This window comes from Nannobrachium achirus (genome assembly GCF_963921795.1).
Source record: "Nannobrachium achirus genome assembly, chromosome: 8".
Taxonomy (NCBI): domain Eukaryota; kingdom Metazoa; phylum Chordata; class Actinopteri; order Myctophiformes; family Myctophidae; genus Nannobrachium; species Nannobrachium achirus.
Window position 1 is genome coordinate 36,299,288 of NC_137817.1, and position 24,623 is coordinate 36,323,910.

At 41.0% G+C, this 24,623-nt stretch overlaps 1 protein-coding gene across 1 annotated transcript; it reads right to left on the bottom strand.

Annotated features, from left to right (window-relative positions):
- Positions 1-4,279: 4,279 nt before the first annotated feature.
- On the bottom strand, positions 4,280-23,315 carry LOC308290081 (ATP-binding cassette sub-family G member 4-like; the record flags this gene model as incomplete). The annotated part of the gene is made up of 14 exons (XM_080731856.1): positions 4,280-4,505; positions 5,098-5,216; positions 5,592-5,750; positions 6,691-6,791; positions 7,601-7,769; positions 8,201-8,299; positions 8,818-8,960; positions 9,756-9,870; positions 10,280-10,403; positions 10,868-11,013; positions 11,829-11,879; positions 13,118-13,250; positions 18,746-18,863; positions 23,108-23,315. The coding sequence occupies 14 exons, from the start codon at positions 23,313-23,315 to the stop codon at positions 4,280-4,282; spliced, it is 1,911 nt and encodes a 636-aa protein (XP_080587982.1).
- Positions 23,316-24,623: the final 1,308 nt, after the last annotated feature.

Consider the following 24,623-nt stretch of genomic DNA (forward strand, 5'->3'; position numbering starts at 1 on the left):
ATTCCTAAACCCACCAGGATTGAGTTAAGACCCGCCTCCAGTATGAAAGTGCCCATGAACGTTAGTGCTGCTCGCTCAAGTGCAAAGTACCTACTACGGTACCTACTGATCCATTACAATAATACACGCGCAGCATAATAGGCCCAAAGCCATATCCAAAATCAGTATGAGTTTGAGCACAGTAGGTCTACTACAGTAGTGACAAATTAATAGTTTTCTCAGTACGTTTTTCTCTTTAGCAAAGTTACAAAGTTTTCCCTTTATTAAGCACAGTCAGTTTCAAGTTTTTTTTTTAGCACAGTTTATTTTGAGCACTGTAGTGAGAAATTAATAGTTGTGCATTGTGCAAAAGCAGGCTTTTCTCAAGTAGGCCTACAAGTCTTCATGCCTCTGACTTTATTCACCCTCCATGTCAGGCAGGGATTGATTTCAGCCACTCCTGGAAGTCCTCGCGTTTCCGCGAGGCGGGTCTTAACTCAATCCTGGTGGGTTTAGGAATCACGCGTAGACTTCAGCAGTTAATTTGGGTAACCCGGAAGTGGTAGTGGTTGACCCCAGGTTGACCCTCTATGGGTTGACCCCTATGGTTGACCCTCTAAGGGTTTGACCCCTATTCCAGAGAAGTCCTAAATGTCTAACATTTTTATGCAACTGAAGACAAAAAAACACAGTTCATTTTTTTTGCGGTTGTTATTATTATCATTGTTATAAGGTAATTAAATATTATGTTTTTAAGTCATTATTTGATATTGTTTTGGATATAGGCTACAGTCTTGCCAAATCACAAATTCTTTAACAATAAAGAACCTTGAACATTGGTGTGCACTGTGCAGGGATGAGAATATTCACATTATAATCCGTCTATGATTATAATAGCAACTTGATACCAGTTGCATTAACAAGGGTTAGGCCTGCATTGGTTTTCAACTGTTTTATTTATTATCTACTGTATGACACACACACACACACGCACACCCTCTTATAGACAGCTCAGATTTTTCAACCAATTTTTATTCATAATGTTCCAATGTCAGAAACAGTTATTTGAGTTATCTCATTTAAGGATTGGATTAAAACAAATAAAATAATTGTAATAGCCTAATAATAATAAACGTTATTTATGAAGCGCTTTTTGAAAACAGATTAAGTTCTTTACAATGCCAAGATAAAAAACACCCAGCCGTGATAAACAACAACAGTCTCTATATGCTCAATGCTCTCATTTTGGTAAAATCTCTGTATTTAGACGTCCCATTAGTTCGACTAAGGGTTAGGGTTATGTTTTAGGGTTAGGTTTAGGCTTAGCTTTACTGGGGTTAGGGTTAGGTTTAGGCATAGTAGCATTGACCAGGTTAACAATCACCAGGTTAGCATTCACCAGCTTCGAACTAATGGGAACAAATGTTACGTCGTAATATCGCTACGCCGTACGCTCCACTAATTTTATGAATATTTCAGGACCACTGGACTGCACTGTAATGAGTGCACAGAAGGAGAGGAGGCAAGCTCAGGTTCCATTCTGATATTTATTTTCTTTCATATAGGGCTGTTTATTTATTATCCCATTTTACTTCAAATAATTATTTATCTAAAAACAGTTTTATATTATTTGTTTTACTTCTGGTATCTTAGCTTTGGCTAGAGGCACCCTTATCCGAAGAGACAATGTCAGAGTAGAGCATCTTTTTATTGTTATACCAGACACTTGCTGTACAGTGGAGTGGTTTTACTGGACACAACATATCCCATATACATGACTCAGTTAAAGTTATTTCTGCTAACCCTGTTAAAACTGTAAGATTGGAATGAAATTACAGTAAAGAAATTCCATAATCTTCCTTATTATTTACGGTTCTTTGGTTATTCTGCCACTGCTACCGTGTCTGTAAAAAGCTTATCAGAGCTGTAGCTTTCTTTGGGTATGATTGAATGTCCAACTAATAATTTTCACTAGAGAATATCACACAATACGGTCGTTAAATAGCCCTGCAATTAATAGCAGGCTCTTTCTGGCAGTGTCCACAACAAAGATGCAGAAACAGAAGTGAATGCAGCCTCATAACTTGATTCCATATTCCATCCATTTGCTCAGTCCACTTCCCACAGTCTTGTCTCTAAAGGCTGATATCAACAACATTTGTATTTTGGTCAGAGTGTATGTTCTGATGTGCAACAAACACAAAAGGCAATCAATAGTTTGTGGAAAACGTAGATGCATTCCAGACATATGAGGTGACATGTCCAGCAATTCAAAAGTTAAAAAAAGGCTGATGCACACCTCAAAAGTTGGTGACAGGTGTGTAGGATAAAATGCATATATTCAAAAAGGGATCTCTGATACTAAAATTGAAGAAAGGGACCCGCAACACTGTAAAGAACTTGCAATTGTCATTGCCTGTCCTGATGAAGGTCTAAATGACAGAAACCTCGAAATAAAGCTACATTTCCTTTTGCGAGTTCTTTACAGTGTGATTTTATCAGAGATCCCTTTTTGAATAGAGCAACTATTTTGATTGTTGTAGCATGAAGGCACAGTTGGACTAGTGACATAACAGCTTTGATAGCATAAAACACATCTGACTGTGGTTCATATGCCATGCAACTGTTATTTTGTATATTCTCTGTTCTGTGACACAAAAAAGTAATCAATTTGGCATTAAACGTGCTAATATGCATACACTACCATAAATAATACAGGATGTATGCTGTATAAAAAGTATCAAAAGATTATTTCAACTACTCAAAGTAAAAGATTTGGGTAAGCTTTACAATTTGATCAAAGAAGTAGAAAACATACTCATCGGAGGGTAATCACCAACCAGGGAAAAGCTTATTTTATAAATATAAACATTAAGTATAAAAAAGGAGGAAATATTTGATTTTCATAAACAGTAAGTTAAAAGCTCTACAAGTTATACGTATATACAGTATAATGCCTCTGTGATTATCAGTAGTCATTCTCATCATTCTCTCAAGCATAGAATACCTTCTCTACCAAAACAGCGTCATCATGTCCTCAATAAACAGTAAACAGATAAAAGGGATTCAATTGAAGCCAGTGGAATAAACATGCATGCTTCCATCCATGAGACCTGATTGGAAGTCAGATGAGTGGGCCGCAGACGCTTTCGAGATATTCAAGTGGGCCCTTATCCAGAAAAGGTTGGGAACCACTGGCATAAACTATGGCATTACCTGAGGCCTCTGTCGACCCACAGCTGTTAGTATTTTCTTCATAACCCTTCACCTTCCTCAGTGCCAGTGATGCCCACTTAAATATAGAGACATGTATTACTGTTTCTATTTTAAACATTCTGCAGTATGCGTTGTCCTGCCTTACACACAGTGATTGAATGGACTCCAGTTGTCTGAGGTAAAAAGCGGCGTTCATACAATGGCTGCACAGCAAGATACATTTACATGCCCACCAATAATTTAATCTGTAATCATGCCAACAACTTGATTCAGGTAAGCACAACTCTGTAAACTTCTAGATCTCTACTTCATCTTTGGATTCATTAAGCCATGTACACCATATTTGTAAAGGTCCAGTCAGTGCAATGATTGTTTTTACGGTCAAATTTAACAAAGGACATGTTAGTTAACCAATGAATTACACCTGATAACAGTGTGGAGACAAATGCTTTTTGAAAAACTCTCCCTCAGGTTGTCGATAGATTCTAACAGATGTAGAACTACAGTGTACTTCTTGGTGTAAATTATCTCTGTTTCCCAGAAGTTTTAATTAAAGCTCTGATTGGCTGACAGTATTATAGTTAATCAGGCACAGTCTGTGAGACAGTAGCAAGTCAGCCACAGCTCTGCCTCTAATCATCCCTCCAACTGAACCCTGTTACATCAACATTCTTGACAAACATTGTCCAAAATAATGGGCAAAAATTTCAGCACTTTTCATATGATATCCAAGTAGATGCATGCCGGTATTTGGATCTCATTTGACTACAACACCTATCTCTGCCATCATCCATGTAAACTTGTCTAACTGTGGGATATGATGTTAGTTCCAACCATTTCAGTTGAATCAAACTTACCTGAATATGGTTATACACCAAAACCAGATAGATTATCATGAGCATGTAAACACATGGACCATGGTCCATGGCTTGTGGAGCAGGTCAGATTGTTGTTAGATTCCTTTAGCACCGATGCATATTATGACACTGAACAAACAGGATGAGCATGCACATGAAAAGACCTTGTTTTCTGTGCACATAAAAGATTCCAGGGAGTGAAGTGCGCGAGAGCCTTGTGTTTTGACCTATCTTTCAGCCTTGATCTTGTAGCGGAGGACGAGGTAGGTGGCCAGTCGCAGAACGACAAAGAAGATGCCCAGAACAATAAAGTCCATGTAGATTTCGGCATCCTCTACATCCAGAAGCTGAACAACCTCCTCAGGCTGTTGGAACTTACACACCTTCTCCGGACAGTCCAACTCAGTGCGGTTCATCCCATATATGGACAGGATCACTCCTTCGAAGCCATACCTGAATACAATAGATTCTTTATTTCCTTCAGATTCACAGAGGTAGATATAAAATGGAAAACACAGAATAAATGCACCAATCAAAAGAAAGGATACAATTTCAAAGCAATGTGTCCTCTCTTATTGTGTTCTCTTTAATGCGGGACATTTTAAAACAGCATATGAAGATAGAACGATTGTTTCAGTTCTATCCATTGACCAAACATACGTATATACTGTAGATACTTTCTTTAAGAACCTATGTCACATACATGAGCTGAAAGAAAATGTGGTTATTATTTTTTTTCTTCAACTTTACGAATAAGAAGAAAGCTAAACTGTGTGCGTGGATTTTACACTCCAATAGATCGCTAACGCTAATATCGGCTTTTTGCATGACTGTAGTCCTGGGTTTCCAGAAGGTGGCACACCTGTTTCCCATTTCTGTTTCATATCCATCTGCTCTTAAGCAAATCAAATGAAGCTATGGGAATCTGCACCGGAACAGGAAACTGGTTTGCCACCTTCTGGAAACCTGTACTATGCACAGATCTTATTTGGAATGTCTCACTCCTTCGGAGACGAGATCAGACAAGGACTGGAGAGAAACTAACCTGACATAGGACACATAGGAGATCCATTGCAGGTAACTGGGGATGGTGTCGAAGTTAACAAAGAACCCAGAGAAGAGGAGAACTGGGATAGCAGTGACAGGGCCCACAAAGGTCGCCACCTGTGAGCAGAGTCAGCAGACACAACACACAACATATCTGATGTTATATGCTTTTTATACTAACTTACACAATAACCTATATGCATTTTATTTTAGTTTATGTGAGAGCACAATCATCAATCAGAAAATAAATAAAATAGTCACTTGGATCTGGAAAAAAGATTCTCCAATATGACAGAAATGTTTTTATGGAAAAATATAAAAATAATTCACCCAAATCCTCTATCATTCCCTTAACTTGTGTTACACGGTTTAATTTCGTTATTAAGGATGTTAAGAGTAAATATGACAATATCAAGATGTGTTGAATGTTGAAGTGAACACTTCTACGTGTTATTGTCCAGGCTGACAGACACATGGAGCATAGTGCAGTACCTGCAGCGAGGTGGCTGCCGCCCCGACCAGCAGGCCCAGGGACTGGGCTACAAGGGCAGTACAGGTGGAGAGGGCTACGAAGAGCAGGTAACGGATAGCCTCAGGGGGCTGCTCAGTCATCCAGTACACTATGCTGCAGTACATGATGGGACAGATCACCTGAAAAACACAACACTCCTTTACTATATTATTACTCTTACAGCAGTGTTTCCCAAAACCTTTCAGCCAAGACCCTTGGGGCTGTATTTTGATTGTCTTACCAAGTATCAGCTCTTATGCCTTAACTTAAAGTCCTGTCCATATTGTCTCCGACCACCAAACCTTTCGTCGGAGTGTTCCGATTTTCCGACTTGCAGCTTTACGAACTCTAATTCGGGAAATGCTTTTCAGAAGATGCGAGTGATGTCATTTTGTAGTTGAACCACACCTTTCAGAAGAAAAGTTTGATGGTCGGAGACAGTATGGACAGGCCTTTAACACAATTAGTGCTGCAGGGTATGAAGGGTTAATTTTTCGTTGACGCCACGCAGATCCGCCCATTAGCACACGCTGTTATTGTGTAAGGCATGCCTGGAATGTGTGTACACACACGGACTGCTGAATGACATCAACGATTACGTCATCTAGTCACATGACATGTGTCATGTGACTAGGCTTGTCTTGTTGTTGTTGATTGGAGCTGTGCTATGGGATATAAAGTCTTATTTGGAGTAAATGAAGTCTCTTTATGGGCCTCTCCATTGACTTAACATGGAGGAGCTTCACTTCGCGTGCACGCCCAACGTGCGTTTTAAACAAATCGCGGACATTACCGATGCGGCCGCGACCGGAGCTACATACTGTAAGTATTAATACATTTACTGTAAATACAGTAAGATTGACGGTGAGCGCTGTCAATGGCGTCGTGTAGTAACCGGTTTTAATGACGGTGAGGATCGTCAAGGGCAGCAGAACAGTTAAGTTAAGGCATAATAGCTGGCACTTAAGACAATCAAAATAGAGCCCACTGAAGCGTTCACAAATAAATCATGAATTAATGAAAAAAAAATGCTTTGCAGTATAACACTGTAAATATGTGTTCTGTTGTTCTCAGACTGACCTGGAATGGAATATCAGCCATGGTCTTGGCCAGGTAGTACGCCTTCAGGCTGTACCAGTAGTTGAGATGTTCCCTCAGGAACACAGACATCTCCAGAGGAACTGATGGTGGATGGAATAGAATGAAACATGGTTTTCCAAGATGCCTCAATTGCAAGTCTTTTGTTTAATGTATCCTCCATCTCAGTGGTTCCCAACCTTTTAGCTTTTGACCCAAAAGAGAGATTAGATGTTTGCCCGGAACCCAAAAATAGTGAAAACAGCAGATCTACAAGCTCACAACGCGATTTGCTCCATGTTGTGAGCTTGTCAAACAGACTAGCTAAGTTCAGTTATGAGCAATCATGCAAAGTGCAGAAAAATTGATGCAGAAAGAAAACAAGCTTCTTGACAGAAACAGAAGATGCAGATCTTCGGCCACAAGCCATGGTGGAGCACAGCGTGCAAAAAAGACATTACACTAGGAACACCCAGTCACCCACAGTCAAACAGATGAAACATGGCAGGGCACAGGCAGTGAGAAATGCAAAATGCCACAGAGGTATCCCAACAGTCAAACACATGAATCACGGTGGGACACAGGCTAAATGAGAAACGCAATACCGGTAGGCCATGCAGCCACAAACTAATAAAAGCTGTGATAAAGTCTATCCATAGCTTTATATTGTGGTCATTTTAAAATGTGTGACTTTCCTAACCAATAACATTAAACAACAGGAAAATATATTTGTTTTCAAGTCCTTGTGGCCACCAATATCACTGCTGTGGTACAAGATATTTTCCCAAACAGATATAATGAATGAATGAATGAATGAATGAATGAATGAATGTCAAACGTAGAAGGTGTTCTAATATTAGAATGATTATTGTATTAAATATTTTCTCAGTCTGTCTGGGTTGAAAAGACTCACAAGTCAGCACAGTTGGCATGAGTGCTCCAAACATGATGAAGAGACATGAGAAGAAAAGAAAGCCAGTGTTGTTGAAGACCTTGCTTGCATCGTTGCCGATGTTCAGGTAAAGCAGTCCTATCAACACACCTATGGAGATGTGTGACATTAGTCTGAGATGAGTCAGTACCTGGGAACACAAGGGGAAAATACCAGATTACTCCTGAGTTAAAGTAATTTCTACCTTATTTCTTTTTTCTTTTTTATATTCATGCATCATTGACTGGAGTGGAGTTGAAATATAAAATTACTTGATTAGTTTTATGGATTACAGAGATATGTGAATGACAGAAATCTGAGAGAAAGGTGGAGAGAGGTAGATGATGAATGTGGATAAGACAGCAGAGATGATGTACACATCTAACATGCCACTTTCATAGGTGTAGGGAATTTCACTGCATACATCACTATAACTATTAGGGCATGCCTCCTGGTGGAGATTTCTGCCCTGCTGATCAAACCGTTTTAGTTTGATTCTGTTTTGTTTTACATGCTTGGTATTAAAGCTTGTTTTATGTGATTATTATTCATCCCATAATTGTCCAGATGATTTAGTCTCACCGTATCTCGGCATATTGTTATGAGTGTTCTCTTGAAGAGGATACAGAACTGTGTCCCCATGCTTGTGGCAAATGTATGTCTCTCTACATGGCCGTAGTCCTGAAGAAATGGAAACAGGTCAAATTAATGTCAGTCAGAGACTAGATGAGACAAAATTAAAATATATTATGATACAACATGACATGACATTATACTTTATTGCTCCCTGAGGGGAACCTGGTTGTTTGGCAGCCAAGGACGTTATACATAGTAGCTAAAGCTACAGTATGAGTATAAATAATTAGCAACAGAAGGTACAGTGAGAGATAACAATAATAAGTTAGGTGTAGTACTTTTAAACATGTCATATAAAAAGCAGTAATATCAAATCCACTTCGTACGCTGTATAAAAAAAAATACCAGAACAGAGATGGAAAACAAGAATAAAATGGTACAGTAACAGAATACAACCAAATTAAACCAGAATACAAAGGGCCCCCAATTATTGTAAGCCACAGGTGTGTACACACATGTAAACAACATGGTCCATGGTGTAACTTACTGTATACTTTCACCTCATGGATGGCTGTTGCACCACAACATGCCACAGTTGTGTTGTGTATTGATGAGTAACCCACCTGAGTGCTGTTCATCACACAGACGGAGTCGTCCTTTTGGTCACACAGCTTCTTCTTCTCATCTAAGGCACACATCCCTCCCTGAACCGCCTCAAACAGCACTGGGTTCATGTCTCCATACTCTCCCGATGCCACCTCAATGACTGAAGAGAGATAGATACACCACAAATATGAAAATGTTTCACACGTTTTTGTTGTCAACACACTCAGCTTATCTTTTTTAAAGGACCAAACCTCTAATATTTATACATGTCTTTCTTTACCCCATTGACCTTCCATTACATTACAGTATAGTGCATACCATATCATAGTTTTTGAGCGATGTTCCTGGAAGGAGCTAAGCTCCAACATCTGGCTTTATCCAGGACAAAGTGTCCTGGACAAAGTGTCCCGAAGCGTTGCCTACATCAGGCCTACATCTTGGTACCATGCGCTCAAAGTTTGTTGTAAAGACAGGGTCACATTGGCCAAGCTTAATGAAATTAACTCATTCATAAATGGCACCGCTCAGGCGCTCACTTATAATAAGTATATGATTTTTTATGCCTTTCTCCTACTGTATATTTTCCCCCTTCATTTCCTCCCCAATGTAGTCCCCCTCACGGGACTTTCAATGGCAAAACTTTGTGTGCAGAGATTCATTCTATCTCTTGTCAATCACATCCCCTCCCCTCTGAACAAGCACCCTAATCAACCAGCAGGGGTCACTAGTGCAGCAACAAGGACCCAATCCCATGCTGACATACTACCCCTGAACACTAGCTCTCTCAACAGAGGAATCTTTCAGTCTTACACTGACAACTGTGTTCATTGGAATACCCAGCCAAGCTGAGCCAACCTTGGACTCTCATTGATTATCATTGTGTTTTAATGCTGTTGATTTGAAGAGTCTAGACTAGTCTAATCCTTGGAGAAAAGATAGATTTGTATTGACATACTGAAGTCTGCAGGGTTGTGGTATGTAGGACAGTGCAAACCCAGGGTCTTCAGGTAGGGGATGAGGTAAGGCACAGTGCCTTTGTAGATGCACTGACCCTGGCTCAGGATGTACAGCTGTGGAAAGACAATGGAAAATGGAAGAGAAACAAATGAAAACATGCAAGAGCTTCCAGCACATATTCCAGTTATTATATTTACATTACATAAATGCATGCATGCACTTCCCAGAGAAGGTTACAGCCCGATTTAAGCTTAGTTGTGTGATGAACCGGGAAAGAAAACTATTTTTGTATTCAAATAAAGATGTAAGAGCTTCCAACACATATTCCAATCATATTTACAGAAAATAAATGCATGCATGAAGAGGTTCCATTCTGATTTATGCTTAGTTGCGCACCAGTGTCATGCACCAAAAATAGCTTTTTGCTTTTCGAGTATAACTCAGACGTATGGTTACAGATGTATACGTGGCTTATTGACTGAACTTACAGGAGCAAAAACAGAACAGCATTGAGGTGTGTACCTTGTTAAACATCTCAAACAGCCTGGCACTGGGTTGGTGGATGGTGCAGATGATCGTTCTTCCTCCCAGAGCCAAAGATCGCATGAGAGAGACCACTTGACAGGATGATGCGCTGTCCAGACCACTGGATAGATAGATAGACAGGCAGCCAGACAGACAGATAAATAGAGGAGACACAACTTTGTGTTTTGTATTTTTAATATGTAATCTGGTGTTTTTATGACTACTGTAATTGCCATGTGACTATTTATCTTAAAACTACTTCTCCCATAAACTTCTTGTTTAGCCTAATGACTTGACATGCACCCAAGCATGGTTTGACAGGCACAAAACCATGTTAAAAATACCTCATTTGAATGAAATAAATGCCAGTCTTTTGAGTGGGATGTGGAAAATATCCCAAGGCAATCATTGCTGTGCTATAACCAACCAAGTTCACTGAATGCCCAACAAGCAAAATGTGAAGTTCCCTAAAAGACAGCCACCTCCTACCCAGCAGACCCAACAGCCAACACCTGTAGTGTTGTAACCAACCTTTTCATCACTGCAATTGATATATATTTGTAATGTCAGTAACATGTGTCTCACCTGGTGGGCTCGTCAAAGAACATGACTGGAGGGTTGTTGACCAGCTCCAGGGCGATGGCCAGCCGTTTACACTGCCCTCCTGACAGGGACCCGGTGCGAGTATGAGCACAATCCAGGAGCCCCAGGGCAGTCAGGATCTCATCCACCTATAGGGTTAACCCATTTAGGCATAGAATTATTGACTGCTTTAACCAGTGAAAAATAGCAGATATACAAGCTCACAGCGCGGCACCGAGTGCCGCGCTGCGAGCTTGTAGATCTGCTATTTTTGAAAAAGTCGTGAAAATGTGTGCAAATCTTTGAATATATGTATTTTCAAAGCGAACGTTTGTAACTCAAATTTTGCTTCTGGGTGGTCCCTGGAACTAGATATTTTGAGATGGGGGTCCGTGGCCAAATAAATATCATTTTGGGGGTCCTTCACATGAAAAGGTTTGAGCACCACTGACATAGTAGTCTCTCGAGAACAGACTAACTGAGCTCCAGTGAAGTGAAAAGGACATTTTCTTTGACGATGGCTGGCCAGATTGCTGACATAGAAACATTGGGGTTTTCAAAGAATCTTAGAAGGATTCAAAAGACACTTATAGAATCGGGTCAAAATTCAAAATTCAACGGTGAAGTTGCAACATTGTTGCATTTTTAATTTAGTGCGTTTGCGTTCACACTGCACTTTGTCAACCGCGGCTAGGAATCCTGCAAATAATCATTGTTTTTGTTTATCTTATTCTATGTATTTTCTCGTTTTATCTATCTCTTTTCCATACTATTGTTTGAGCTCTCCTCTGAGTATAGGAATTCTACTGCCTGCAATGTTGCTACCATTGTTACCATTGTTACCATTGACAATAAAACATCTTGATCAAAGAAATCATCATTCACTGACTGCAGTCAGAGCAGGTACTATTGCTGTGCTTTCAACAAATCATTGCAAAAGTACTGTAAATGTCTTAAAGCTCACCAGTTTTTTCTTCACTTCCATCGTTTCACTGAGCTTCAAGTTCACTGAAACCTACAGTAATGAAAATCACAATTACAATCTTGTGTAGCATGTTTTCAGAAGCTGATGCAACCACTAGGTGGCAGTCTTCCCCAAATCATGGCTCCAATTCCTGAAGCAAGTCATTAATCAACTTCAGTGGTTCACGAAAGGTCACATAAGGTTAAAGCGTGTGTGTGTGTGTGTGTGTGTGTGTGTGTGTGTGTGTGTGTGTGTGTGTGTGTGTGTGTGTGTGTGTGTGTGTGTGTGTGTGTGTGTGTGTGTGTGTGTGTGTGTGTGTGTGTGTGTGTGTGTGTGTGTGTGTGTGTGTGTGCGCGCGCGCTCGTTCGTATATGCTCACATTCGTGTGCCCACTTGTTATTTTAGGCAAAATTGCCTAAGAAGTGTAAGTGCAGAGGTAGAGGTTTAGGTTGTGTATTGTGTTCTTACCTTTCCATGATGTAACTAGTCCAATTAGCGACATATAGCACTCCATTGCACAGTTGTAAATCAATAATCCAAAAATTCCATCTCATTGACTACCATTGTATGATGATGCAACTCTCAAAGTTAGAGATGCTCCGATTGCGATTTTTGGGGACGATATACCGATCACCAATCAACTGGAATCAGTATCTGCCGATACCGATATTCCCGATCACAGAGTCAAATCCATAAATTCTTCTATTTATTGTGTTACTGCAGCAGCATTTATATATTGATTCTTCTTACAAAACATTGACATTGTATATTAAGTATTACAGGTAAGTATTAACATTAGGAGATTGCAGGCTGAGGTACTTTAGTATCCAATTCAACTTGTAGGAGTTGAAGCTGGGGTTACATTCAGTCCCACAGATAAATAATGTGAAAATAGCTGATCTAGCTTGTAGATCGGCAAAGCCGAAACCGATCGAGGCATTATTGGCCGATTGCGATCACTCACCGATCAATCGGCACATCTCTACCCAAAGTAACTCTTTTAGCACATAAACAAACTCCAACAAAGCAGTTTCTGACAATATATAACATCAGGATTAATTTCAAAGAAAATTTTAAACTTCCTGTAGATTTTAGTATTTGAAGATCCGGATCCAGTCCGTGACTTCTTCCTTCCTTCTTCGAGAGAAAATGCCTAATTCTACAGGAAGTTTACATTTAACTTTAACCTAGTGACTGCACACTTTCAATAGAACAGAACACAATAAACATCTATGTAAGAAATCAATTGGTGAAAACAGGTACATTTTTTGACTAAAGCTTGAGCTCACCATCATGGCCTCCCGTGCAGTGAGGTGTGGTAGCAGCATGTCCTCCTGCATGATGTAACAAGACATCTTCCTGAAGGTCCGAAGGTCTCTGGGCCTCCCGTTCACAAGGACCTGGCCCTTCATTCCTGTTTCCCTGGGGAGAAGCGCACACATACACACACGCACGCACACACACACACACACACACACACACACACACACACACACACACACACACACACACACACACACACTCACACACACACACACACGCAAACATGTGACTAAGGGCGAACATATAAATATAACTAGTAAGACGCCTCAGGGCGACATGTGAACTCGCGCCAATTCTTGGCCATCTGGCCAGTGATGTATATCGGACCAGTTACCCATATATGGAGACCCTGCATGATAGTCAACAATGTGATGTCAGAACATGCCCATATATGGGCATTACCAAATATGGGCATTCCCAGATATGCCTTTAATATTGATGACATCGGGACAGGGATCTCCATATATCGGAAATAATGCATTTTAAATGTAGGTTGATCATCTCCCAAACTGGGACCCATAACCATTTAAACCCCAGCATCTATATTCTGGGAAAACCCGGAGGGACTCCGCTTAACCTCGTATAGAGTTTAAGTGGTTAAATGAATGATTTAACCACTGTGTGTGTCCATCCATGCACACACACGGTCATGAACACCTCTCTGAATTTTGTTGGGCGAAATATAAATAGAGAAGCGGCAATTCTCCCTCCACCACACCCTTTGTCATGCTACCAAACACTAAGGCTCAAGGCTGCTTGCTCCCCTACAAACAAAAGGGAGAGTTTTTTTCACCTTGCGCTCAGGTATTCAAATGCAATGCATTGTGGGATAGGGGTCAGGTCTGGCTAGGGATTAGTGAGAATAAAACATCTTTTGTTACATTTGATTACTATTCTTGTTCTACTGTAGGGATGCAGACAGAGCAGCTGTTTATGTTTTTAAGATTCACACATATTACGAAATATAAGATTGTTGTGGAAGAAGTTGACTAAAACATAATTATTATCTAATTTTAGATAATAATACAAAAATGTTAGTAATAATAATAATAGAAAATATTAATAATAACAACTAGAAAAGTGTGGCACTATGAGGCCGATTTAAAAAAATATGATTTTTCCGTGGCTTAGTGGGAGTGTGCGTGCAAAGTTTCAAGGCAATCAGATGCTGCGTTCATGATTTGTATCATTTTGTGCAAAACATCCACTCCCGCAATATGAAGAATATGAAGAATCTGATCAGATACGTCTTGATCACATGACTACAAAGATAATGTGTACCCATTTGTGTGATGTCAAAATCTGTAAGAGCAAATAATGTGTCATAGTAGCGCTATAAGTTACAGGCCAATTTGACTTCATGGGAGTCTGCAAGCAAAGTTTCAGGCTGATCAGTCCAGAGGTGCCTGAGATTAGCTGTTTACGGGCGGACGGACGGACAGACGGACAGACAGGAGTGTAAACATAACCCCTCGCCTTCTTGGCAGGGATGATAATAATGATACAAAATGCCTGCGTTCGGTCACATACTGTATAAGGTAAACACACATGCATGCATGCACGCACACACACACGCACGCACGCACGCACGCACGCACGCACGCACGCACGCACGCACGCACGCACGCACGCACGCACGCACGCACGCACGCACGCACGCACGCACGCACGCACGCACGCACACACACACACACACACACACACACACACACACACACACACACACACACACACACACACACACATACCGGTACACTATACAAATTCCTTAATAAAAAAGAAAATGCTGGCCGGCCAAGTGTACTTTACATCTGGGGACATCTAAATCAATATAGGGTCTAGAACTAGGTGAGGGGAAAAATCTAAGATAACTAGAAATGACAACAGTCAGGTCTCACTTGTCATTTTCCTTATCATAACAAAGAATAAATTAAACCAAAATAAATGTGATTTTTATTCATTCTAGTTTGACATACAAACATAAATATTGATGTAATTCACATGTAGCCTAAAGCCTCTATTGTCAGTAAGAGGAACGTATGGCTTAGTGTTAGTACGTTCTGATTCTGAAACTGTTCTTCTATCACGACACAACCCCATATTATGAGTTTTTCTTTGGGACAAACACACACAACATCCCCCGCCTGCGTGCCCACGGGAGAGTATTTTTTGCAGGTCTTTACGTCCGAGTGTATCAAAAAAGCAACTGGGTTAAGCACCGTTGGTGGTCTGACCAGTTTAACATTCACCAGGTTAGCATTCACCAGCGTCGGCAGGTTAGCATTTCACCAGGTTAGCATTCACCAGCGTTAGTTTTACTGAGGTTAGGGTTAGGGATAAAGTTAGGTTTAGGTGTATCAACGTCCCCCAGACTTTCGTCACCTCCGCACAGCCAATCACAAGCTTCGGCCTGCTTTAACCCAGATGCCTTTTTGATACACTCGAACTGATCGAACGACCTGCAAAAAACACTCTCCTGCGTGCCGACCCCCACCCGCGATCAAATACGAAAGGCAAAATATGTTGCCAGAAGTTACATATTGTAACCGGGGTTTCTTCATCCAGCGCTCAATTTTATCTGTGGAGGCCAGAATCAAATGGACCCGTGGTGGTGAGTTGTGTAGCTGTACCACCCACTCATATTGAACATAAGTAAATTGTTGAATGAACAGCTAAAATCAGTTGGCCATTGCAGTCTGCGTAAATGACCTTCCTGTCTTCGTGTGGATTCTTGCTTTGTGTGGAGTCAACAACACACAGTCACACATGGAACATCATGATACCGCGCTGCGCTTGCCTGCGTGATTACAAAAGCCCGACCCAACCCAAAGCCAGACAAATACCGGGTCCCGTCGGGCTCGGGCTGAAATCTTAAGCTACATGCTCTTAAAATTTTCCTTCGAGGTGTTAAGTCTGGTGACGCGAGGTTACGGGAGACAGTCACATTTTGTTGATGACTAGGTGACAAGGTGCCGGATGAAATGTAGAACAGGTCTGCGACCTGACAAAAAAACCTGCACTGCAGAACCAATGCAAACACATGGGGAGGACACAAGGGGGTCCCGCATATTGTGACAGTTCAGGATTGCTTTCTAAAGCAGTAGGTGTAGGTTATTATCGTAGCCTCTTCATTGAATTAGATGTCCCCGGGGCCCAGACGTTTCGGTAGGCGGAGATCTCTGATCACCTGGCTAGGCAACACTAGGCTCAGTGTAACCCTAACCTTACAGTAATCACAACAACACCTAACTCTAATCCTATTAGGGTTTTCAAACGTATACCTTGGCTTGCACTGGTCTGTTTCAGCATGGGTATGTTAGTCTGTCTGTCCAATTTCTTTAACTCTTATTTAGCCCAAACAGAAGCCATATCTTTTAGGACAGGAATTTGTTATGTTTACATTTTTTTATAGCTCAGAGTGTGTGTGTGTGTGTGTGTGTGTGTGTGTGTGTGTGTGTGTGTGTGTGTGTGTGTGTGTGTGTGTGTTTGTTCACACTTGAAGGTTTATGATTTTGGGGAAGGTGGAACGGTTGTCAAGTGAGAGCAAAGAGAGATCCTTACTTGATGTGTTCTATACTTCTGTGCAAGGTGTGTACAGTATGCTATTATGGAATCCGTATGAGATGCAAGGGAAAGGAGCACTTGTTTTCGGTGATGACGACGGAGGCGCGTCGTCTCAGGCGACCTTGATCCACGTGAGACACCGCAGAGCGAGCGGTATCGTGCGAGTCGCAGTGTCGAGCGTTAAGAAGGTTGTATGAGCCGACTCAGCGCATTCCGAGTTACATACACTGGGGGACAGAATAGTAAATCTTCATCCACCCGACTTTCGGCACCACTGCACTGTCCAAGTGAACACAGCGGAGCGCTACAGACTAGAGGTCTTCACGGGTCAAAAAAAACGAACCGAAATCGAAATGTACCGTCAAATTTCGACCGATTTCCTGTTAATAATCAAATTACAAAACCAAACCCGAGTGGCCCCGTAACGGTCTCCGTCCCGTTCCGACTTTCTTTCTTTTTTTACCGACCGAAACCTGTGACATGTTGTCCCTAAACTGTATTTTGGGGCTGCTATACCCGCTGTACATTATGCTGACTCCGTTATTTGCACATGGAGGTGTGGCCGTGGGCGTGTTGTTGCGCTTTCCCTAAAATTGCTATTTTGCCACACACGTTGGGAAAGCACCCGCTATGCCAACTTCGTTTGGTAGAGCACGCGCCTGCAATGGCCATGTCTGGAGTCAGGCTGCCTGGGCCTGTAATCCAAAATAGTATGACAGTTAATTCATTATGCAATTGAGTTTTTATTAGCAGTTACCAATTACCAGTTAAGATCAAGATTAATATCAAAGACTAATACAACGTCTTTGCGTTTGCTAACCACACCACACCATTTCATTGCAGATTGCAGTAATTTAACACATTGGCTGCCCAGGAGATGGCGCCAGAGCCCAGATCCAGCTCCATTGTATTGCGCAACGCCCCAATGCCTGCATGGGCACGATGATGTTTGCATGTCACATGACCGTAGACAGGATGTTGTGAGAAATCACTCTGTATAGCCAAAAGCTAGTGTTAGCGGATCATAATTTGCCCATTCTGCCATGAAAAGAGGCTGTTCTGTGCCACAAAACATACATCATAAAGAGCTTTAAAGTCTGGGTGATGCATTGGATTAAATGGAAAAAATCGGCGGCGCAATGCTCTCAGCGTCTAATGGAAACAACTTGCGGTCATCGGCCAACATCTACGGGTAGGCCCGACGTTACAGTAAGACTTTATATTGTTTACTGTAAACACTGTACAACGCGTCAAACGCGCCGAAGGGCCTCCAGCGACATCAAAGAGATTGACGTGTTGACACCTCGTGGGCGTTTGATGAGTATTGTTCTCTATAATCAGCAGTGTGAGTGATAATTCTCTGTATCAATATTATTTTATTCCATTTCATGTGCAGAGAGGGAGAGGGCTCAAGATTAGTGGGAATAAGGGGTTGCGCAATCTTCTCTTGAAGGCAAAGGCATCAGGCACAGTGATTGGTTATACAATTGTAATGCCCAAACCACATCTACACATAATGTACAGGTTAGCGCAGGTGTTTTTAGGGATAAAGCAGGTTTCCAAAATAACAACCGTTGCACAGGAATGCCCCTTCCTAAATGCTAAACCCCCAAATTGCGGATTTAGACGACTTATGCACAAATGGTGCCCAAAATGTATACAGTAGTAGGCTATGAGATAGGGTGAGAAGTTCGGTTCCCAGGAGAGGGAACATTGGAAGTCTCTGTTAGAACTGTTACCCCCGCGACCCGATTCCGGATAAGTTGTTGAAGATGAATGGATGGATGGATGTATACTGTGTACAGTATATACTATACACATTGTTCTGTGTCATGTGGCATAGAAATCTAAGCTATGTACTGTACAGTATACCCCTTACTTATCTGCACACGCACGCACGTGTGCACACACACACACACACGCACACGCACACGCACACGCACACGCACACACACACACACACACACACACACACACACACACACACCGTGATGTTCATTATCATGAACCAGTACAGATCTAGCTCTTACCTGTACCCAGCCAGGATGTTCATCAGGGTGGACTTCCCTGCCCCCGACGGGCCCATGATTCCAACGAGCTCCCTGCTGCAGAACCTTCCAGAAAGGCACTTCAGCAAGGCTTTGAAACCTGAAATCATGATCAGAATCATAATATAATTTTAAACTCCAAACGTGACTCTATGCATCATTGTCAAAACAATTCACATTTACATTTAGCACATACCGGTACTCTCCAGTCTCCAGACTTAAAGTAAGCAGCATGAACTCTAGTCAACCAGTAGGGCAAGTGGTAGAGTAAATAGAGTAACAAAAGCAAGGTCTGCACACAATGTATCAAGCTCCAAAATGTTCAAATGAATTCTCATTATTCTCAGTGTGTGAAGTTTCAAGCTTAAGCAGATCTTCCTCAGACAATGGAAATGACAAAACACCCCCTACATATCGTTGCTGTCGGGCAGAAACCTCTTATCTCCATATAATATTCAAACTTTTTTCGTAAATGAATGCCCTGCTTCAGGGTTCGGCAAGTAAGTGTGGCCTCGGGCCAAACTATTTCAAAGACATTAGATGGTGGGCCAGCATACAATGTGCCTAATTTAGGACCTGGAACTTGCAACAAAATACCTTATTTACAACAATAATAAATACCATATTTTGTTATAAAAGGTAATTATGTGTTAGCCTCGTAAACCACTAAATTCTGGAAATCATCGCAGAAGATGCGTTTTCCGGAAGTTGGTGGTTTACTAGGCTAAATATGTGTGTGGTATAACAATAGATAGAAAAGCATGTGGAATCAAATGTTACAGGTGTACACAGAGATGCTTATGTAGGCTAATTGTTTTTGTGCAGGCCTCATGCTTGATTGTGGCACTGTGGATTTTCAAAACAATATTTTATCTGGAGACAGAGAGAGTCATATTCCTTTTCGAACAAGAGCTCTTTCATGGTACAATGTAATTTTTTTAGGCATGTGAAACACAGCTTTGGTTTGAAGTTTTTCATCCAAAAGTCTCAAGAGGAAAGTTGACAGTGAAAACATAACATTCAAAGAAAGGAAATGGAACTATTTGTTCATCCTACTCGCCCGGTTTCATCAATTCAAAGCTATTGCTGTCCATATCATACCTGCACTGTCAGTCCCATATAGGACTAACCCATTTAGGAATGAGGCCGATTCTAAAAAGCCTTCTAAAAAATTCTAAAAGTTTTTTTGAAAAACTTCAAATATATTTTATTTATTAAAGAATTACAAAGAAATGATGTTGCTATATACTGTACGTATAGCAACAACTACCCCAAAAGGGGTTCCCGTCGTGAAAGGTTCCCATTCATAATGGGATAATTTGTCGGGCATGGATAGGGGCAAAGGCGGCGGAGCTAAGAGTAGGGGCAAAAGTGTGACATGACGGACAGACAGACAGACGGACGGACGGACAGCCGGTGGAGCTTTTCATAGTAACTTGCTACCTGACGGTCGCTATTACAATATATAAACATGAATACAAAATGTCTCATGTTTATGCAAATATACACTAACATCACAAATTATTAAATTACACCCCGACCTCCCATCGCAGACACACAGGCCACTGTTCTCGAGTAGGCCGATAATGTCTCACAGGTCACTCTTGTGTCACAATCCACTCGTGGTAAAATGTCTAGACAGCACTATTTTATGAATGCAGGCACCATCACTTCCATTTTGAATACATTTTAAAGCTTAAAGTTTTATTTTCTTTCTCTTCCCCCCAACCATTTACTGTGTCAATACTGATATACTGTGTGAAACCTTAGCTGAAGTCATGGGATTCCCTGAAGGGATATTGGCTGTATCGATAGCCTGGGGTGTTAATCCCCCAGTCAATAGGAATTGACCAGCAGACATGCTTTCAGACGCACATAGCTTGTTGACAAGCATCACAACAGCCTCTGACTTGCCCTGTTCACTTTGGTGCTGTTAGGTTAGGTAGAAGATGACCTTAAAGTGTGCTGGTATGTCAATCTCTCACTATGCAATCTCACAATCCAATTCACTTCCTTCTTGAATGAAACAGAGAATGCAAGTGCAGAGAGAGAGAGGAATTAACTTAAGGAGTTGCGACTTAAGGAGTTTCCCTGGCAGCAAATTTGAAATTTGTGTGAATCGTGCAGATTCGTTAAAATTCTTTAGGGGAGTGGGTGGGTGTCGTGTAAGACTCGGAGTTTAGGGATGTGCATCATGACTAACCAAAATAAAAATGTACGGTATCTACCGCTATTAATAAAGATCAGGGCAGGAATTTCAGGGAGGCCATGAAGGCCATGGCCGTCGTTGCCCCTCAGTTTGGCCTTGTGCCCCTCAAACCAATTGCATGACCTGAGGCCACAGTGGCCTTACTGCAGCTACCTGTACCCCTATCCCTATAAACTTCTTTGCCTTTTTTATATTTTTGAAAACATTTTAAAATACTTCAAATAGCCGATCTACATCGGCAGGGGTCATCAACATGTCTGTACACGGACAAATGGGTCTGTGGCAAGACTTGTCCATGTCCGTAGCACATTTAGTATTTTGGTTATCATGTGTACATAATCTATCCTAAATATTCAATAATAATAATAAAGCATTTGTTTTAATTATTTTGGATGATGATAAGTGTCAGGATGATTAATATCTTGTGTTGGCTACATGATTGCATCAAGTGAGGATGCAATGACAAGACAAGACAAGACAGAGAGAGAAGTAATGTTTGCTAATACTGGTTCCACTGGTATACCTTACATCACACCACTTACGCACTGTCTTTCTCATCATCATATAATACTTGTTCACCGTGTAAATTAACACAGGATTGACCCTGGCAGCATATACATTTTAGTGGACTGTTACCTGTTTGTTAAGCTACTACTATCAAGAGATCAGTAGAATGAGTTTGGCAAAAGACAAAAGAATAAAACAATATTTGTTGATGGGTCAATGAATTGCAAAAACTATGCCGTGATAGTGAAGAAAGGGAACTTGGAAAGCCTCTTTCTGACAAACCACAAATCATTTGACGACTAGAAGGAAGTGAAGCCTTATGTATTTGTGTACCATACATGGAACTGGATGGAGCTCTGTCAAGTATTTGTCTCATCAGCAAGATGGTGAAGAAAGAGAACTTGTGGACAAACCACACATCATTTGACGAGACATTTCCAGCAGACAGAGAACTGAGAAAAATAAATAAAATAAGGAACTGAAATTTCAGCCATTTTGCCAAATATGATACTGTATATATGTTCTTTTGTAAAATTATTGGACAGTTATTTTGTATGTCTGTGGCAAAAATAAAATATGTATCAATATGTCCATCACAAGCTGACATGGTGATGACCCCTGTACATCGGCATGTTGTGAGATCAGCTATTTGAAATATTCAATATTCAAATATTCATGTTTTTCAAAATAGTAAAAAAAAGGAAAGAAAGGTTTAATGATATTGAACTAAACTAAACTGATATATACATTTTTTAAGACATCATCTTTAAACCAATGCAGTAAGTTTAACCCTTAAATTCGATTAAATTCAATTCATTATTTCAGTGGACTAAACTTTGTTTTATTTGATGGCCTTCCTGCCCTAGCATTTGGCCTTTGCGCCCTCAAAAAATGTACAACACCAAAGGCCAAGTGTCCTTGCCCCTAAAAAGACGAAATTCTAGGCCTGATAAAGATGATTCGATTATTCGATTGCTGTATTCATGAATATGTTCTGTCCCTCCCGAATTAACAAATAAAGTAAAGTGAAGTCACTGCTGTTGCAGTTGTTGAGGAGCCACCACCGGGACACCGCGGCGCCTCCATCCACAATTTATATCACTCTCCCCACCCTGGCCGGCTTCCCTCCCCCGAACACGGGCCAATAGAGTACCAAAGTCCTGACGTCACCCAATGTTATATGAGATACTTAAAGTGTGGTTCCTGTGGAAATAAGCCTCGGCTTTCTAGGATCTCCTTTTAGTTGACCTTGTACCTACCAGTGATTTGTACTGTCATGAAACTGTACTTTTTTCTATTGCAAACTTCTAATACATTCTTCAATCAAAAAAAACCCCACTACCCCTGGGTTACATAAGTTGATAGATCTGTAATTAATATGGAATTAATGTCATATTTTATATTGCCATTAGAAGCATGTCACTGTGTAAGCAAATTTGCCCGTGGCCCAGTTTGATAACCTATTATGTACAAGAAACTGACTTGTAAGATGACCACTTCAGCTAGACAATCGGATATGTGCATGATAACAATTGTTTTGGGTGAATTTCAATAGAAAAAATAACCCTAGTGGCAGTGATATACAAATCACAATATCAGCGTGCAATTTTGCGCATACTATGGGTTACCTTTCTTCTTCCAGCAAGGTCCCTCTCTGATGGTATAGGAGAGATCGGTGAACTCCAGGTCTACAGCTGAGCGTTTGGGAAGGTGGGAGAAACGCTGAGCCTCTGTGATGTGGTTCTCCACCTTCTTCAAATGACCTCCCCCGTTGCACAGAAGGGACTCCTCCATGGGGATAGCCACAGACTCCGCTTCAGGCGTCTGATCAGCCATCTGAACTCACTGTTGAATGAATGCAAGGTATGGTCATATCATTGTACATCCCTCTGCTAATACCTTTTTTTAAGCCATAGAAAGGATTTAAATGGATGGATGCACTCACAACAGACAGACAGAGACAGACACACTGAGTGTAAGTTAATTTGTTAATGTTGTCTCTATGGAACTTTATAATCACTTAGAACATAAAAACAGACACTAGCAGACTGATTTATGGGTACCTTAGGGCATAATCACCATGCCATGCTAATCAGATGTAAAATGCTTGAACACTGATGTTAAGTAGATAGAAAAAGGAGGATCCTGTTACCTGTCCTGACTTGGAACAGTTTAAGGAACTGCCAATGGGTATTATTGGCGTATTTCTTCTGCAATCAAAATGTTCTAGTGCAGATAATGCATTTCCGCATTCTAGTGCGTGCCTGCGTGCGTGCGTGCGTGCGTGTGTCAGTGTCACACAGTCTGCGCACTCACGCACAGTATGACCTCTAGTCAGATTGGCCATACACTACACATACTGAAGAATCAACTTTCAAAAAGGAATCACACTGAACAGTTTCACTCACTTAAATAGATTACAAAATATATATCCTTTGATTAATAAATGCAAAAAAAGGTTCTAATTTCTAAATTGACATTTCAAGTCAATTGAAATCCATAAATTGATAATTGGAATTTGTATATGGCACAAAAATAAATATTTGATCTCCTAACAATTGAATGTTTATTTCATGTTGTCCCAATGCAGTAATTCCAACTGGGAGGAGGTCTAGCAGTGATATGAGACTTTGATGAGAACTTGTAACAATGCTTCCTGGGAAAAAATAAATCTTTTTTTATGGGCCACATCAGACAGAATCTACTCCCATTGTCCTGGCAGGACACTAAGCAGCAAAACTATGTGATCTATTCTATCCTGTGATCGTGAGGTGATTATTGGCTTGTTATAATGCCTTCTGAAATGGAGATATGTCCGATCTACTTTGTTCTTCAGAGACAACCACACAAAAAAACCAAGGTTCCCAAGTCGGCAGTGGTACAGTAATTTGTCCTTTTGGAGACAGAAGGCTCATTTAATTACTCATGCGGTTCTTAATCTCCCCCCCGGGGGGATTAAAGTCAACTTTGTTTTATAGCCTTGATCTACTGGACCAGGAGGGGCCAAGCTGCAGCCCCAGGCCCGCTACCAAGCACCAAGCACCAAGCTGAGACAATGTATGGGAATGGGTTTCGCTTCACTTCTATGTACAGTATCACAGCTCCACATCACACCAAGGCACATTCCTCTATGGCCAGGGGACG